Source organism: Pinus tabuliformis, chromosome 2_1, assembly GCF_031772625.1.
Source record: "Pinus tabuliformis cultivar Carrire ecotype Pingquan chromosome 2_1, CPIR1, whole genome shotgun sequence".
In the NCBI taxonomy this organism is placed as follows: domain Eukaryota; kingdom Viridiplantae; phylum Streptophyta; class Pinopsida; order Pinales; family Pinaceae; genus Pinus; species Pinus tabuliformis.
In genome coordinates this window covers 796,713,339-796,732,582 of record NC_142299.1, presented here as the reverse complement: position 1 = coordinate 796,732,582, position 19,244 = coordinate 796,713,339, and the positions used below count along the sequence as shown (strand labels likewise).

At 43.5% G+C, this 19,244-nt stretch overlaps 1 protein-coding gene across 1 annotated transcript; it reads right to left on the bottom strand.

Annotated features, from left to right (window-relative positions):
- Window positions 1-1,183: 1,183 nt before the first annotated feature.
- Window positions 1,184-1,609, bottom strand: LOC149202990 (uncharacterized). The gene has a single exon (XM_089401743.1). It carries the CDS (start codon window positions 1,607-1,609, stop codon window positions 1,184-1,186), a length of 426 nt encoding a protein of 141 aa, XP_089257869.1.
- Window positions 1,610-19,244: the final 17,635 nt, after the last annotated feature.

The following is a 19,244-nucleotide window of genomic DNA, read 5'->3' as shown; positions in this document are numbered from 1 at the left end:
GATTCTATAATACAATACCCAAAAATGTGGGCTTAAAGCCCCAAAACCGTTACGCGGGGGATCTGCTGCCCAACAGGCCCCCAACACAATCATTGTGACTCGTGCCGATTCACTCATCAGTGTGGCGAGACACGTTGCCAAGGCTTCACAGTTCACCATCCCTGTGAGTGACATACTGCGCTTCGTTGTTCCATCCTTGCTTCTTGCAACACTTCTCCAAGCTACTGCTCCATATCCCCTACTAGTTTGCCTAATCGAAGATGCTCATTCTGCTCTGCTCGGTTAACACAAAGTGGCTCCTCATAGGATTTTAGCTCTAGCTGAGATGCCAAAGCGATGAACTCTTTGTGCAAGTGCAACAAGTTTGCAATCTCTAGTCCCATTTAATCAATATCTGCTGCAACTTTTGTTGCATTTTTGCAAGAGAGATGTTGCTGTCTGCGAGGTCCCAATATTCAAGGTTCATCATAGGCACGTAGCCCAGGGTTGCACTTGTCCACGATATCCTAAGATTCACCATCTCGCCCTTATCTTTCATAGATCGCTTACCCAACCATAGGTTTCACGACGATATCCAGACCAGTCCTGCTATCTATCTAGGAATTTGCGGTATGTCTCTTACCACTGGTGTTGAGCTCGACACAGTGACTTCGGCCATCGGCATTACGCTGTCCCAAAGGTTCTACAAATCATCGAAGTTGGACGGGTCCATATCTATCAGGTAACTCAATAACTTAATTCTCATAGTGTCGTGGTTTGTTCGGTAGACAACCAGATATGATTTATAAGCTAGCCAATATTCAAATTCAACCATTCCCTCCTTTTCTGGTTCATTAATGCGATACGTACTAGAGATCGTTTCAAATCTAGTACTGAATTCATGTCTTAAATGCCTGTCGTCCACTCCTTGTTGCCTCAGATTGACCATCTTGTCATGAACAGTGACCTCAATGGTCACTTTCCCACCTTTCTGCGCAGCAGCACAACCCTCTATGTGCGACCGTGATTCTTGTAATAAACGCTTCTTACACGGAACCCTGTTTCCACGTAGCTTTCCTCCAGACTCGTTTATAGTCCTGCGCCTTCTTTCAACTACTTCAAGTGCTAAGACTATACTTTGGTCGGTTAGTCAGGCAGCCAACCCACTTGTGTAGAGCTTCAGGTGACTGCCATTTACCTTTCCTCAGAAGGGCTCTCCATTAAGCTTGCCGAGCTGGATTGCACCACCATCTGTGACCTGTTTGACTACACATGGTCCCAACCAACGTATTTGGAGTTTTTCAGAGAATTTCTCGAGCTTGCTATCATACAGTAATACAAAATCATTGAATTTGAATGTGCGCAACTTGATGTGGCGATCATGCCAAGATTTCTCGCACTGTTTCTGTACCTGCTGATGGAAGCTTGCCAAAAATTGTTCATCCTCTAGTTCTTCTATTTGTGTGAGCCTCTCTTCCCAGGCTTCACGGTTGGCCATGCTTGTCATCACTGCTATCCACAAACTGGGTATAACGTATTCCATTGGCATGATGGCTTTCGTGCCGTAGACGAACCTGAACGGTGTTTGCCCTATCAATTTTTTCCATGTGGTTCTATATGCCCATAACATGGCAGGTATGGGTAAATCCCAATCGGTTTGCTATGTGTTACATACTTTGGTTAATGCAGTCTCCAAAATCTTGTTGAATGCTTCTACGGTCCCATTCACTTGCATATGGTACAACGTGCTTTGCTGATGATACACCTGGAATTCTTCAGTAAGTGCGCTGATAGTTTCATTTAGGAAGTGTGTTCCGCGGTCACTCATTAGAATTTTTGGGCATCCAAACCATGTCAAGACGTTGTCAAATAAAAATTTCACAGTTGTAGCAGCCGTGTAGTCCTTAACTGGCTATGCTTCTGCCCATCTAGTTAAATATTATATTGCAGTGATGATATAGCGCGCACCTGTTTTCCCTTGAGGGGTGATAGGCCCCACAAAGTCTATGGCCCATTTTTCGAATGGCTGCAGCATCATCTGTGGATTGAGTGGCATCTCATCCCTTTGCGATGGTTTCCCAGTCTGTTGACATACGTCACAGGCCCAACAGTACACTTTTGAGTCTTGATGAAGGGTTGGCCACCATAGTCCGACATGAAGAATCTTATGTGTTGTCACCCGTCCGGCATGATGTACTCCTGCAACCCCCCCATGTGATTCTATGAGGATCTATCCTCATTCAAATTCAAGTACATATCGTCATAATATTTCATCATTTCCCATTTTGTAGAGGTGCCCCACGATAATAGTAAAATCCGCCGCACGTACCACCAATTCTTTCTTCTGCTGAACTGAATACCCCTGTGGCGCGGTCCCTATGGTTAAGAAGTGGATTATATCCTCGAAGTGGCCATCCATGATGCACACTGCATAGAGCTATGCATCAGGTAGTCCTTCCTCCAAATTTGTTGGCTCCTCACCATTCTCAATTCGGGACAGGTGATCTGGGCCTGCGTTTAGGTGTCCTGGCTTTACGATGACCTCAAAATCATATTCTTGAAACAGTAACAACCATCTACAAATGTGCCCCCCCAACATAGGCTTGTTCACCAGGTATTTCAACGCGGAGTGATTGGTATACATTTTAAAGTGCCCACCGAGTAGATAGTGGTGGTATTTCTGGAGCGCGTATACCATCGCCAACCCCTCACGCTCAATAGTGGAGTAGCTCTTTTCTGCTTTAGATAATTGTCAACTTGTGAACACAATCAGGTGATCAATGCCTTCCGCTCCTTCCTGCGTGAGTACAGTGCCCAGTGCAATACACGACGCATCAACATGTACATGGAATTCAATGTCCCATTTTGGGAAAACCAAAATAGGGGCGGATGCCATCTTTTCCTTTAGAATCTCCAGACTCTTCTTACAATCATCATTCCAACAATATGTAGCGTCCTTTTTCAAGAACTGTTCCATTAGGTCCATGATTTGTGCGTAGCCCTTAATAAACTTTCAATAGTAGCTAGTGTGTCCCAACATGGTACGGAGTTGTTTAACACTACGCAGTGCTTGTAGATTGAGTATGATAGCAATCTTAGTAGGGTCCACCATCAGGCCTTGTTTGCAGACTACATCATCGAGAAAGTTGCCAAAAGGGATGAGGAATGTACACCTTTTAAGATTTAGAGCCGTCTGGTGTCATCGACACGTATCCAGCATCAATCGTAAGCTCGCTACATGTTTCATGACTAGCCCAAATACAGTCCAATCATCAAAATAAACCTCCAAAAACTTATGAATGAATTCTTTGAACGCGACCACTACTATGCGCGAAAATATCGCTGGCGCGTTCTTCAACTTGAAGGGCATAACAGTGTACTGAAAACATCCCCATTCGGTCATGAAGGTGGTCTTGATCCTGTCTTCCATCACGATCTTAATCTGATGGTACCCTGAGAACCCACCCGCGAACGAGTACGCTTCTTGTCCACCAACATTTTCCAAGACTTCATCTAGAAACGGGGTTGGGAACGGGTCATGAACACAGGCATCATTCAGCTTTCAGAGGTCCACACAAATTTGAATTTTTCCCTTCTATTTTTTCTCCCGCACTGTCATAGGACTCACCCAGTCAGACTCTTCCACAGGTTCAATAATTCCTACTGCAAGCATTTTGTCCAATTCTTCGCAGACCTTTTCCTTATACTTTGGATTCAAACAATAAGGATGCTGCTTAACTGGCTTCGCTTCCAGTTTTAGAGTTATCTTCATCATCCCCAGGTCACCGAGAATCCCCTTTAACTCTGTTATTTTGGTCAAGAATAAGTCTTGGTATTCGCGCAGTAACTCAATGACCTTATCCACCATGGCATCATCCCAATAGTCCTCCAGGATTGCGTACTTCGGCCCCTCATCTGTACCAATGTTCACCTGTTTCGTTTTTAGTGGCGCTGTGATGTTGGGGTCCTCAATTGATGGTCCTCGAATTTCATGACTCCCTTCTATTTTCGGAATGTTAATGTTTTGGGGGTCATCATCATCATCCTCCACTTGCATGTTTTAACATTCTAGGGCATGGCTTAACTGATGTGACCATTCTGGTTGAACTATTTCTTCTGGTTCCCGTGGTATTTTGAAAATAGCGGCTTTCAGATTTTGCAATGCATCGTCAACAGTATCCATCTATAAGAACGTTAATAAAAACCCTTCGCGCAATATATCCCATTCGCCTGTACCATGTTAGAGCTCTGTCTCAGTATACCAGTTTCTGGGGATGACATCCAGGGTATGATAGAATAAGTGTACCCATTCAGGTTGGGGCTCTTTGCCATAGGCTTTGGTCCAGTTTGCGAGGTGTATGCACTGGTAATCGCGTCCATCATATTTCTCGGTTATTCATAGTTTTGGCTTCCCAAACCTTATCTACATCATCCTTCTGCAATCACGCTAGTTTTCAAAATTTCCTTCATGTGTTCCCCATCAACGTGTAGGTGTTGCGCGCAGCAACCACTTTAATGCATCGAACCTTTGGTGCTCTGGTACTGCACTCTCAAAGTTGCTCAAGAATTCGTCCACCACTGTTAGTCCATCATATGTTGGTAGATCTTGAGCCTGGGCGGTTATGTAATGCAGTGATTTGGTCATCATATTACAATTGAGCGTCGTCACTTCACTCAACTGGTTGTGCCATCGCTCATCTTCTTTGTCAGATTCCAACAGGTAGGATTCTACGTGCTCCCATGAGGTCCTTTCATCTGCAATCGGATTTAGCCAATCCTGGTTTCGCGTGGTTATTTTGTAGATACAATATAACTCCTTGTCACTTCCTTCATCGTGCATAGGTTCTGTGTAACGCTTTCCTTCGGCGGGATCCAGCGGAACTATCACACGTAGGGACTTTTTCTCGAAAATCATTTTCCGCTTCTTTAGGTTGATGACTCCATTCATATTCATTGCCCAGTCTATTCCGAGTAATGCGGGGTAAGGGTTACTATCATCTACAATCTCTATTACCTCAAAATCTATCTGTGTGCTCGCACCATCGATGTCCACTATTACTCCTGTCAATCTTCCCATGGGCAAGATCTTTTGTTGGTTCGCCATCCGCAATTGAATGGGAGACCACTGTAGTGCGGGCCTACCCATGCGTTCCCAAGTCTGCTTTGGTAATATGTTTGCGTCTGAACCTAGGTCTAACATTACTTGATCCATCTCATATTCGCCAATTTGTGTTGTCAACCGCATTTCCCATCTGGTGTGCAGAGCATGCTTCCCCATTTTTCGAACTACGCATGGCTCCCCTGACCCTGAGCACCTAGTGATCAACTCTTGGAGTCCTTTAACTACCTTATTGTCTCGTAGCAGCTTCATGAATGTCTTTAAAAAGGTAGTAAGCATAGACGGATCCATTCCTGGTTCTGGTTGATCCTTACTACCTAAAGTAGAGACCTCCGTGAAGCTCTTCTTAGCTTCCATAAACGTTTCTTTTGCATGGTCCAAGTCAAACTCAGGTTCCTTTGTAGGATCCTTACGTACCTAGGTATCCTCTTTAGGCTTCTTCCCCTTATCTTGCCCCATGGTCACACCACTTCTGAGAATCATGTTTACGTTGGGGTCCTCTTCACGCGGTTCGAACCTCATTATTTGGATATTTTTCATTAGAGTGGGCTGTAGCACCCCTTTTTCACGCATTTGCGCGATTAGCATCGGACAATCTATCATTTCATGATCAAACTGTTCACAGTACGAGCAAGATAGTCTCTTCGGGTTGGTACAATCACGAGCGTAGTGCCCAGGTCCTCTGCAATTGTAACAAATTAGCTGTCTGTGGCCCCTCCCAGGCCCCATTCCTCCGCGACCTTGACCTCACCCTTGGAAGCCACCCCGTGCTATTGCTACAGCTAGATCAAGGCCTCACATTTCTATCTGCATTTGATAAGCTAGGGTCCTATCCATCATTAGTTCATAGCTCTGGCATGTCCACTCATCGTGACATACTGATCTATAGGAATTACAGTACAGTTGCTACGGAGTCTAGGTGTACTTCTACAACAGGTGACAGTTGTTCGTTGCGTGCTTTCTGCCCACCTGATAAATCATGCACCAAAGAGCGATAGACGCACCTAGTCCTGCTTGTGCCTCCTATCTCAATAGCATCGGTCCCCCTCCTGCCAAATATTTTGTGAATACAGAACAATGGTCTTTATCGTGACCTTGGCCTTTGCATTTTATACACCACACTTCTTCGTCCACCTCTGGCCAGGGTGCCCTATCCTGCTTCAAACTCTGCATCTCTAAGCATAGGTTTTGTAGTTGCGCATGGATTTGCTGGACTCCCAACTCCGGATCCTGTATCAGTGTTTCATGCAACCTCATTGCCATTTCCAATGCCTCTGCCTGGGTTGAGAGCTTCTGTTGTGACAGTGCCATCCTCAGGTGTGGTGTCAAAGACGCCACAAACCACATGCAGTGTTATGCATCCGTTAGTGTCATGTTAGCCTCACGGTTCGTACTTTTCAGCCTTTGATTTAGATCCTAGGGCGCTTCACCTAGAAGCATCGTGATCTCCTTGAATCCTATAATCGACTGCATCTCTGATTTCGGTCGACTAAACTCTCTGTTCAATGCACTCTGAATTTTTATTATTCCGACATTTGGGTGATCATTTGAGTACTTGATATACCAAGTCAGCGCGTGATCCTACAGCACACTTACCAATGTGGCCTTCTTAATGTTATCATCTATAACCCCGTGCGATTCCCACACTGCTCTTACTATGAACCAAAGCTAATCAGGATCTTTGTTTCCTACTACTCTGAATATAGGCAACTTGATCACGCTTGCCATGCTAAATTGCTAGTTTGGTGGAGGCGGAGTGGGTGAAGTTAGAGGTCAAGAAGGTGATAGGAGTGGTGGTGTTAGCAGAGATGATAACTGTGGAATGCGCTACCTAATCAAACTGACCGCAGTCCTCAGAGAAACCCAAGTGCACTCTTCCCCACTTGCTGGTGGTGGTGAAATTAAAGGACTGTTCCCTAACCCTTCGATCCGTTTGAAGATCCTTCCGCTTCGCGTCATTGCGCTCATTAATGTATGCGCATCACCCATTCTCACATAACAACATCTTAATCCATTTATTCAAATACTTGTTGTACTTACCTCACGGTCCTTTAAGTAAGCGTCTTTCGGCTTCGCTGTAGCTGACAATCATGTCTATCGCAAATTCAGTGATAAACCCTCCTATTATCCGATCTAGCCAATGATCTACGACCCGCGCAATCTTATCTTTAGATGCCTCTAGCCTGCGCACTAACTCCAGAGTCCAAACTATCAGTTGATCAAGCTTGCACCTTCTCTGGCTGTTTGCTAGCCTCACAATCCAAGCATATAGTTCCAAAGAGAATGTCACGAAGAAGACCTCGTGGATTTTTGTATATATGAAATGATCCAACAACATATTCTCAGATATCTGCAGAGTTTTGTTTTCTTGTATCACAAACTCGTGCAACTTCTGACCCAACCAATCTTCAAGTTCTTTCTTTGTAGGGTTCCAACGTCCCGACATCAGACATCCCTTAAGCAGATCCCAGTCTGGAAACGGAACCATTTGTTGGCTTAATGGGGCCTAACCCAGGTTCAGAAATGTTTAGCCAAATAAATCCTGACACTATCGGCCCTTTCGGCAACAGTCCGTGAAACGCGGACTAAAGTCTCACCTGAGGTAGTATGGGAGGGTGTTGGAACCAGGTTTCTGCACCCTAGGGATGTCTTGATGTGGTCTGGGTTTGCACGGAGCGATCCTACATGCTGTGTTGCTTCCGTGCAACTGTCTTCCTTGGAGCAACTACATTAGTCAAGCGCGAATGCGATTTACCCTTTTCTGTGCTTAGTATTATTATAGATCTTTTGTTACCTACAAAAGTACAGTTCCTTTAGTTATTATTTAACATTAATGAACATGCACGTAATCGTAAATCAGGAACAGATGCATAAACCAGAATCTAGAACAGATACATGATATTTCAAAATCAACTTATCTTTATTAATGCCTTTAGCTGGTTACAGTCCACTTCCTTCCCTATGCACACAGCTGTAGGGGTCCATGCACACAGTTGCGGACTCTAACCAGGCCTCCGTGCACTCAGTTGCGGAGCCTCTATCTCCTATTAGAACCCAAACTTGCACTTACAAACTCAGATCTACTATCATGTTCAGACACCCATATTACTTCTATTACCAAAAAGTTGCCTCCATACACGTAGAGCCTTACTCTTATTTATACATTCCCATGGTCCACAGACCATGGGCAGGCCGACACTTTCTAGATTAATTTATAATATTTTAGGGCGGACCACCCTTAGACTTGACCCATTACAATTCATGCTCTGTGCACTTCGCGGAGCTTTTACAATACAATACCCAAAAATGTGGGCTTCAAGCCCCAAAACCGTTACGCGGGGGATCCGCTGCCCAACAGCAGGTCCTAATCAGTTCGTTCTGCCTAGTAAACTATGATTCCACATAGCTTTCTGAATTCTTTGACATGGAATATTTGTGGTGTGTGTCACTTTTCCTGTTGCCGCGTCTGGTTCTGATTTTCAATCCTTAGTCTAGGATGTGCTTGCATAGCACATGTCTGCAGCCATCGACACAGGTGGCCGCGCAATTTTCTTCGTCAGGGCTGCCCATCTCTTGTTTGACATTGGGGACTTCCAAACCATAAGCACATCCATCTTCTACATTTGCACTAGTTTCCAATGATCTTCTGATGTGTACCCCACCATCGTGCGGGTGTTGCGCGCAGTGCCCATTCCATCGCACTGTATCGCTGTTGTTTCGGTACTGCGCTTTCAAATTTGTTTAAAAATTCATCCACCACTATTACCCCATCATATGTTGGTAGTTCCCTTGCTTCTGTCATATGCACCATAGTGATCTAATCATCATGTTGCAATTCAGTGATGTCACTTTGTGCAATTGTTTCTGCCAGTGTTCTACATCTTCATCTGAATCCGAAGTACAAGAACTGTCACGCTCCAATGAGATTCTCCCATCTGTAGTCGAGTTCACCTAATCCTAGTCTTGCATCGTTATCTAGTAAATACAATCTAGCTCATCATCGTGCATTAGTTCAGTGTAACGAGCTCCCTCGGCTGGGTCTAGTGAAACTACTATGTGTAGGGACTTTTTCTCGAATACCATCTTTCGCTTCTTCAGGTTGATGATTCCATTCATATCAGTGAACCAGTCTATTCCTAGCAATGCAGGATAAGGATTGCTGTCATCGATAATCTCTATTACCTCAAATTTCATCTGTGTGCTAGCGCCTTCTATATCAACTGTTACCCCTTGCAACCTCCCCATGGGAAAAATATTCTATTGGTTTGCCATTCGTAATTGAATAGGGGACCACTATAACGTGGGATTGCCCATACGTTCCCATGTTTGCTACGGTAACACATTCGCGTCTGAACCCAGGTCTAGGATTACCGGATCCATTTCATATTCACCAATCTACATCATCAATCTCATTTCCCTCCCAGTGCACAATGTATGCTTCCCCAACTTCCAGACTATGCGTGGTTCCCCTGATCCCGCACACCTCGTAATCAACTCCTGTAGTCCCTTAACTGCCTTATTTTTGCGCAAAAGTTTCATGAACGTCTCCAAAAAGGTAGTAAGCATAGAAGGATCCATTCCTGGCTCTGTTTGATCCTTACTACCTAAAGGAGAGGCCTCTACGAAGCTCTTCTTAGCTTCCATAACATCTCCTTTGCGCGTTCTAAGTCAAATTCAGGTTCCTTGGTAGGAGCCTTGCGAACCCTTGTATCCTCCTCGGGCTACTTCCCCTTATCTTCCCCTGTGGTTGCACCGCTTCTGAGCATCATTTTCACATTTGGGTCTTCTTCATGTGGTTGAGATCTCATCATTTGGATATTTTGAGTCAGAGGAGGCTAGAGTACCCCTTTCTCATGCACCTCTCCAATCAACGTAGGAAAATCTGTCGTTTCATGATCAAGTTAAGCACAATATGAACAGGATACTCTCGTTGGGTTGGTACAATCGCGGGTGTAGTGCCCTAGTCCTCTGCAATTGTAACAAATTAACTGTCTGTGGCCCCTTCCTGGCCCCATTCCTCCTCATCCTCAACCTCGTCCCTGAAATCCAGTGCATGCCATCCCCGCTGCTAGGTTGAGGGCTTGTGTTTATGTCTGCATCCGATAAGCTGGGGTCTGATCCATCATTAACTTGTAGCTACAACAAGTACATTCATCGTGGCCCATCGACCTACAAAAAATACAAAACATTTGCTGGGGTGCCAGTGTATACTTATGCAACAAATGATAGTTATCCATCGTGTATTTTCCTCCTATCTGACAGATCGCGGATCATAACGTGGGTGTCGCACTCGGCCCTATCTGTGCCTCTAGACTCAATGGCTTTGGCCCCCCTCCTGCCAAGTAGTTCGCGAATACTGGACAGTGGTTGTTGGCTTGTTGGGGCCTAACCCAGGTTCAGCAATGTTTAGCCAAACAAATCCCGACACTACTGGCCCTTTCGGTAACAGTCCGTGGAGCGTGGATTGAAATCTCACCCGAGGTAGTATGGGAGGGTACTGGAACCAGGTTTCCACACCCTAGGGATGTCTAGATGTGGTCTGAGGGTGCGTGGTTCGGCCTTACGTTCTGCGTTACTTCCACGCAGTTGTCTTTTCATAGTAACTACCTTGGTCAAGCGTGCATGCAATTTACCCTTTTCTATGCTTAATATTATTATAGATCTTGTGTTAACTTACGAACTCATAGTACTTTTAGTTACCATTTAACATAAACAGACATGCGTGTAATCATAAATGATGAACAAATGCAGAAACCGGAATATGGAATAGATACATGATATTTCAAAACTAACTTATCTTTATTAATGCCTTTATCAGGTTACAATCCACTTCCTGCCCTGTGCACACAGCTGCAGGGGTCCGCACACTCAGCTGCAAACTCTAACCCGGCCTCCTCACACACAACTGTGGAGCCTCTATCTCCTATTACAACCCAAACTTCAGGCTTACAGACTCAGATCTAATATCGCCTTCAGACGCCCATATTACTTCTTACATTACCAAAACTTTCCCTTACACTTAGAACCTTGCTCTTATTTATACATTCCCATGGTCCGCGGACCATGGGTAGGCCAACACATTCTAGATTAATTTACAATATTTTAGGGTGGATTACCCTTAGACTTGACCCATTACAATTCACACTCTGTTCACTTCACGCAACTTTTACAATACAATACCCAAAAATGTGGGCTTTAAGCCCCAAAACTATTACACAGGGGATCCGCTGCCCAACAAACCCCCAACACAATCATCATGACTCATCCCAAGTCACTCGTCGGTGTGGTGAGATGCACTACCAAGGCTTCACGGTCCACCATCCCTGTGAGTGACGTGCTGCACTTCAGTGTTCCATCCTTGCCTCCTACAACACTTCTTCAAGCTCCTGCTCCATTGCCCCTGCTAATTCGTATAACCGATGATGCTCATTCTACTCTGCTCGATTAACACAAAGCGGCTCCTCATAGGATTTTAGCTCTAGTTAAGATGCCAAAGCCATGAGTTCTTTGTGCAAGAGTAGCAAGCTTTCGATCTCTGGTCCCATATACTCAATATCTGCTGAAGCTTGTGTTGCATTTTTGAAAGAGAGATGTTGTTGTCTGCGAGGTCCCAATCTTCAAGTTTCATCATGGGCATGCAGCCCAGGGGTGCAAATTTCAGGAAAATTCTATCTTTTATCCCATGATTCACCATCTCGCCCTTATCTTTCATAGATCGCTTACCAGACCACAGGTTTCGTGGCAACATTTAGACCAGTCCTGCTATTCTTTTGAGAATTTGCGATATATCTCTCACCACTAGCGTTGGGCTCAGCATGGGGACTTCGGTCGTCGGCATTATGTTGTCCCAAAGGTCCTATTTTTTTGTGTTTATTCGCAAAGCATTGAAGTTGGATGGGTTCATATCTATCAGATAGCTCAATAACTTAAGTCCCATGGTGCCATGGCTTGTTTGGTATAAGACCAACTGTGATTTATAAGCCAGAAAATATTCAAATTCGACCGTTCCCTCCTTACCCGGTTCATTAATGCGATACGGACTGGAGATCATTTCAAATCCAGTACTGACTTCATGTCTTAAATGCCTGCCGTCCGCTCCTTGTTGTCTCAGATTGACCATCTTGTCATGAACAGTGACCTCAACGGCCACTTTCCGGCCTTTCTGCGCATCAGCGCAGCCCTTTATGCGTGACTTCGATTCCTATAATAAACGCTTCTAACGTGGAACCCCATTTCTGCGCAGCTTTCCTGCAGACTTGTTTATAGTCCTGCGCCTTCTTTCAACTTCTTGAAGTGCTGAGACTATGCTTCGGTCGATTAGTCAAATAGCCCACCCACTCGTGCAGAGCTTCAGGCAACTGCGATTTACTTTTCCTGGGAAGGGCTCTCCATTAAGCTTGCCGAGCTGGACCGTGCCACCATCTGTGACCTCTTTGACTACATATGGTCCCAACCAATGCATTTGGAGTTTTCCAAGGAATTTCTCAAACTTGCTATCATACAGTAATACCAAATCATTGACTTTGAACGTGCGCAACTTGATGTGGCAATCGTGCCAAGCTTTCTCGCACTGTTTCTATACCTGCTGATGGAACCCTGCCAGAAATCATTCTTCCTCTAGTTCTTCCAATTGCACGAGCCTCTCTTCCAAGTCTTCATAGTCAGCCATGCCTGTCATCACTGCTATCCTCAAACCGGGTACAACGTATGCCATTGACGGCTTCCATGCTGTAGACTAACTTGAACGGTGTCTGCCTCGTCAATTTTTTGCATGTGGTTTTGTATGACCATAACACGGTAGGTATGCGTAAATCCCAATCGGTTCAATGTGTGTTACATACTTTGGTCAACACAGTCTCCAGAATCTTGTTGAATGCTTCTATAGTCCCGTTCGCTTGCGGATGGTATGGCATGCTTTGTTGATGATACACTTGAAATTATTTAGTAAGTGCATTGACAGTTTCATTTAGGAAGTGTGTTCCATGGTCAATCATCAGAATTTTCGAGCATCCAAACCGCGTCAAGATGTTGTCAAATAAAAATTTCGCAGTTGTAGCAGCCGTGTAGTCCTTAACCGGTTGTGCTTCCACCCATCTAGCCTCGCAATCCAATCGTATAGTTCTGACTCCGGAGTTGGTGCACAGGCTAGAGGCATCTGAAGATAAGATCGTGTGGGCTGTAGAACATTGGCTGGATCAGATAATAGGAGGGTTTATCACTAAATTTGCGATAAACACGACTATCAGCTACAACGAAGAAGAAAGAATTTTTTTCAAAGGACAGTGAAGTAAGTACATCAAGTCTTTGAATACCTAGATTAAGATGTTTTTATGTGAAAAATAGGTGATGTGCGTGCATTAATGAGCAGAACGACATGGAGCAGAAGGGTCTACAAAGGGATCGAAGGGTTAGGAAACAATCCTTTAATTTCACAGCTGCGAGCAAGTGAGGAAGGGCGCACTTGGGTTTCTCCGAGGAGTGCGGTTAGTTTGATCGGGCAGTGCATTCCATAGTTATCATCTCCATTAACACCACCACTCCCATCAACTTCTTGACCTCCAACTTCGCCCACTTTGCCTCCACCAAACCAGCAGTTTAGCATGGTGAGTGCGATCAAGTTGCCTGTATCCAGAGGAGTAGGAAACGAAGACCCATATTAGTTTTGGTTCGTAGTAAGAGCAGTGTGGGAAGCGCACGACATTACAGATGATACATTAAGAAGGCCACATTGGTAAGTGTGCTACAGGATCGCGCACTTGGCTTGTTGGGGCCTGACCCATGTTCAACAATGTTTAGCCAAACAAATCCCAACACTACTAGCCCTTTCGGCAACAGTCCGCAGAGAGCAAACTGAAGTCTCACCCAAGGTAGTATGGTAGGGTGTTGGAACTAGGTTTCCGCACCCTGGGGATGTTTAGATGTGGTCTGGGGGTGCGCGGATCGACCTTATGTGCTGCGTTACTTCCGCGTAGCTGTCTTTTTAGAGTAACTACCTTGGTCAAGCGCGAATCCAATTTACCCTTTTCTGTGCTTAATATTATTATAGATCTTGTGTTAACTTATGAAGGCATAGTACTTTCAGTTACCATTTAACTTAAACAGACATACACGTAATCATAAATCATGAATAGATGTAGAAACCAGAATCTAGAACAGATACATGATATTTCAAAACTAACTTATCTTTATTAATGCCTTTATCTGGTTACAATCCACTTCCTGCCCCGCGCACATAGCTACAGGGGTCCGCACACTTAGCTACGGACTCTAACCCGGCCTCCACGCACACAGTTGTGGAGCCTCTATCTCCTATTACAACCCAAACTTCGGACTTACAGACTCAGATCTAATATCGCCTTCAGACACCCATATTACTTCTTACATTACCAAAATTGTCCTTTACACTTAGAACCTTGCTCTTATTTATACATTCCCATGGTCCGTGGACCATGGGTAGGCCGACACATTCTAGATTAATTTACAATATTTTAGGGCGGACTACCCTTAGACTTGACCCATTACAATTCGCGCTCTGCACACTTCGCAGATCTTTTACAATACAATACCCAAAAATGTAGGCTTTAAGCCCCAAAACCATTACACGGGGGATCCGCTACCCAATACTGGTCCTTGTCATGGCCCTGTCCTTTGCATTTTATGCACCACACTTCATCATGCGCCTCTAGCCATAGTGCCCTATCTTGCTTCAAGCTCTGCATTTCCAGGTAGATATTTTGTAGTTGTGCGTGGATTTGTTGAACTCCCAGCCCCGGATCTTGTATCAATGTTTCATGCAACCTCATCGCCATTTCCAATGCTTCGACCTGGGTTGAAAGCTTCTGTTGTGACAGCGTTGTCCTCAGGTGTGGTGTCAAAGATGCCACAAATGATGCATGGTGTTGCGCATCCGTTAGCGTCATATTAGCCTCGCAGATCGTACTCTTCAGCTACTGATCCAGATCCCAGGGGATATTGCCCGGAAGCATCGCGATCTCCTTAAACCCAATGATTGACTGTGTCTCTGATTTCGACCAGCTAAATTCTTTGTTCAGCGCATTCTGGATCTCTGCTATTCCTGCATTTGGGTGATGATTAGAGTGCTTGATATACCATGTCAACGTGTGATCCTGCAACACACTCACCAATGTAGCCTTATTAATGTTGTCGTCCGTGACCCCTTGTGCTTCCCACACTGCTCTTACCATGAACCAGAATTGGTCCAAATCCTCATTCCCTACTCCTCTAAATATGAGTAGCTTGATCACGCTTGCCATGCTGAACTGCGAGGTGGGTGGGGGTGGAGTGGGTGGAGATGGAGGTGAAGGAGGTGAAGCGGGTGGTGGCATGGGTGGAGGTGGTAACTGCGGAATGCGCTGCCTTATCAAACTGACCACACTTCTTGGAGAGACACGAGCGAGCTCTTCCTCGCTCTCTCGTGAAGGTGAAATTAAGGGACTATTTCCTACTTCCCCGCTACCTCTATAGATCTTTCCGCTCTATATCACTCCAAACATTAATGTATTCGCATAACCCGCTTTTCACATAACAACATCTTAAACCAGGTATTCAAATATTTAATGTACTTACCTCGTGGTCCCTTGAGAAAAAGTCGTTCAGCTTCGCTGTATCTCATGGTTGTGTCTATCGCAAACTCAGTGATAAATCCCCCAATTATCTGGTTGAGCCAATGGTCCATAGCTCGCACAATCTTATCTTCTAATGCCTCTAGTCTGCATACTAATTCTAGAGTCCACACTATCGGTTGGTCAAGATTACACCTTCCCTGGCTATCGGCTAACCTCACGATCCACTCATACAGTTCAGAGGGAAAGGACACGAAGAAGATCTCGCGGATTTCCATATACATGTAGCGATCCAACCACCTTTTCTCGCATACCTGTGGAGTTTTGTTTTCCTGTGCCACGAACTCGTGAATCTTTTTGTCCAACCACTCTTCAATTTCCTTCTTTGTTGAGTTCCAATGGCACGACATTAGATATCCCTTAGGTAGATCCTGGTCCCGGCAACGGAACCATTTGTTGGCTTGTTGGGACCTGACCCAGGTTCAGAAGTGATTTAGCCAAACAAATCCCGAAACTATCAGCCATTTCGGCAATAGTCCGTGGTGCGCGGACTGAGGTCTCACCTGAGGTAGTATGGAAGGGTGTTGGAACTAGGTTTCCACACCCTAGGGATGTCTTGATGAAGTCTGGGAAGTTCGTGAACTAAACCTGCGAGCTTGCACTGCTCCACGCAGCCATCTGTCCTTCGCAACTTGTATGACTACTTTCACGCAGCTCTGTAAAGAGCATGAAGAGGTGTTGTCTAGATCCTTTATCCTTACTATGCTATTATATTAGATCTTAACTTAATTGTGTGAACCCAATATTCTCATTAATCATTCAACATTCATAACAAGTGCACACAATCATAAAACTATAAAGAGATGCATAAATATAATAGAAGCATAAATGCACAATATTTCAGAACCAACTTATCTTTTATTAATTCTCTGTCCAAGTACAATCCCAACTCCGCCCTGTGAACTCAACTGCAGGGGTCCGCACACACAGCTACGAACTCTACCAAGCCTCTGTACACTCAGGTGCAGAGCCTCTTCCTACTACTACAACCAAGACTCAGACTTACTGACTCAGAGCTAATTCATCATCCAAAAAAACATATTTGTTCCCAAAACTAAGACTTCCTTTACACTTAGAGCCTCACTCTATTTATACAATCCCATGGTCTGTGGACCATGGGTAGGCCGACATACCCTACATTAAATTACTTTATTTTAGGGTGGACAACCCTAGATTCTTGTGCTCCACACCCACATTTCGCGGGGTCTTTACATTGCACTTGACCAAAATTCGGGCTTCAAGCCCCAAAAACATACTATGGGGGGATCCACTACCTAACAGGTACATATAAAAGTGTAAAGGGTCATAATATAATAAGGGCCTACATAACAATAATAATGTAAGGGCACAATAATAAAAATAGTGGGCTTCTATTGGTCACAAAAATAATAATATGGGGCCTACATGGGGCACAACAATAACACTATGGGGGATACATTAGTATTATAGGGACCTAAAAAGGTATGTGCATGTCAAGAATACAATTGCCACCAAAAGTAAACAAAGATGTGTAGATCACCCTACCAGTCTTGATGTAGCCTAGTGCTCGACCCTTTTCTGAGAATGGATTGCCAAACCCATTTCATTGAGAGTGTATTTACGCTCCCTATCAAGATATGTTAGGTGTGTTTCATGACCTTGGAAATTTTACCTTTCACTCTTACTCCAGGATCCCAATCTATCTATGTATATTTACTACTAGAGAAAAAATGAAATCATGAGTTAAGTTTAGTGAATCTGTCACCTTCTAAGGTTTTTCTTTAAGTTGGAGGAAATGATGGATGAAAATACATGACTGAGGACTCGTATACTCAAGGAATTCATGCAAAACAATGAAAATTCAAGTTTTGATTTTGATGAATTCAATCTAAGGAAAGGAGAGAGTATTTTTGTTTCAAATACAACTAGGCACATAGTCCATCCTCTCTCATTGAATGCTTATATCCTTAAAACAAATCATAAAACCTACTATAAATGTACAATAAAAGAATCATTCAAAGAGACTACTCAGGAAACTGAAACACTAACTCTACAAGCAAGTATGCACTAAGATATGAAAAATCAATCAAGCAATAGAGTCAAAAGGAGAGAAACAATTATGAGTTGTTAGTATAATGATGCCAAAGAGGTATTTGGACCCAAATGTTTGTGATGGGAATGAAAACCAAGAGAGAGGCTTAAAACCCTAATGAATTTTTTTTTTACAAAATTACATGCAAATACAGAAGATTGAAGAGCAATCAAAATCAAAATTACAAATCTAGGGATATACCCTAGATGGGATTAGAATGGTGCCGAAAGTTGAGAAATATCTTGAATTAATCCCCTAAAAAATAATGTCAAGAAGAGTCCTTCAACACACTATTCATGAAGAAACTTTGAAATATAAGGTCTATCAAAACTTTGTTGCCAAGTAACTAATGAAACAAAGGGCCTTCCATGCCCTGGTTACAATTGTGGGTGAGAAAGAGTGCAAAAAACCTCAATTTCAGAGATTTTCAACATCTGGGTTTTGGATATAAGTTTATGAACAAGATTATGGTTATTTTAAGTGACATAGGAACATAAAAAGTCACCGAAAAAGGAAGTAACAAAATCTATAAAAATGATCCTACTGGGGTCTCCCAGTCGAGTTGTCAATTTTGTTATGGTAAATTTTTACTTACAGTGATAAGCTACTTTTAACCCAATAGAATTTTCCTAGAGTGTACCTAGAAGGTTTGTGTATGTGTGAATAAATTGATGCAAAGAATAAAAACAATATACAATCATATACAAGAAATCATAAGGAAAAGACAAAAAGATCTACCTTTTCAATCATGAGAATTGGTCTCTATTGGTACAGCTAGCTTCAAAGGAAGACATCCCCAAAGTATTGGATCATGTTTCCTTCCCAGATCCTTCACACAAAAGATAAAATAAAATTCATATTTCCCCGCAATAACAATATTAGTGCATGAACATTAAATCCATCATGAAATATGCAACATAAATACATGAAATACATATGGAGAAATCTTTTCAATACTCTTGCATTAATAATAGCTTGAAGTACATGGATGAGAACTCTTACAAATCCTTCCTTGGTTAATCTCCTAACCTCTGTACCCAATAATATCATGACCTATTTTCACAAGATCGTAGAGAATTTTCACTAGCATTTTGGCATGCAATCTTGTTCCTCCTTTGTGATTGGTGGACAGCTTTGCTTATATAGATTGTCCTTGCGATTATGCACATTGAACCTATAAATATGATTGACCATATCTTACGTTATGATTAAACTTGACCAAATCAAGCTGATACGTTTCAATTTTTTTCTTTGTTTCTCCATTGTTGTGATAAAAAGGCATTGTTAGCCTACTACTTAACTTAGTACACTGACAGAAGGAATTACTAGGCCTATTGTTTCACATCCAGAAAAATAGAAGAGAATCAAAGCCACTAAAATGTCTTTTTTAGATGTTCCACTGATCACATTTTGACCCTTTGACTTGAAAATG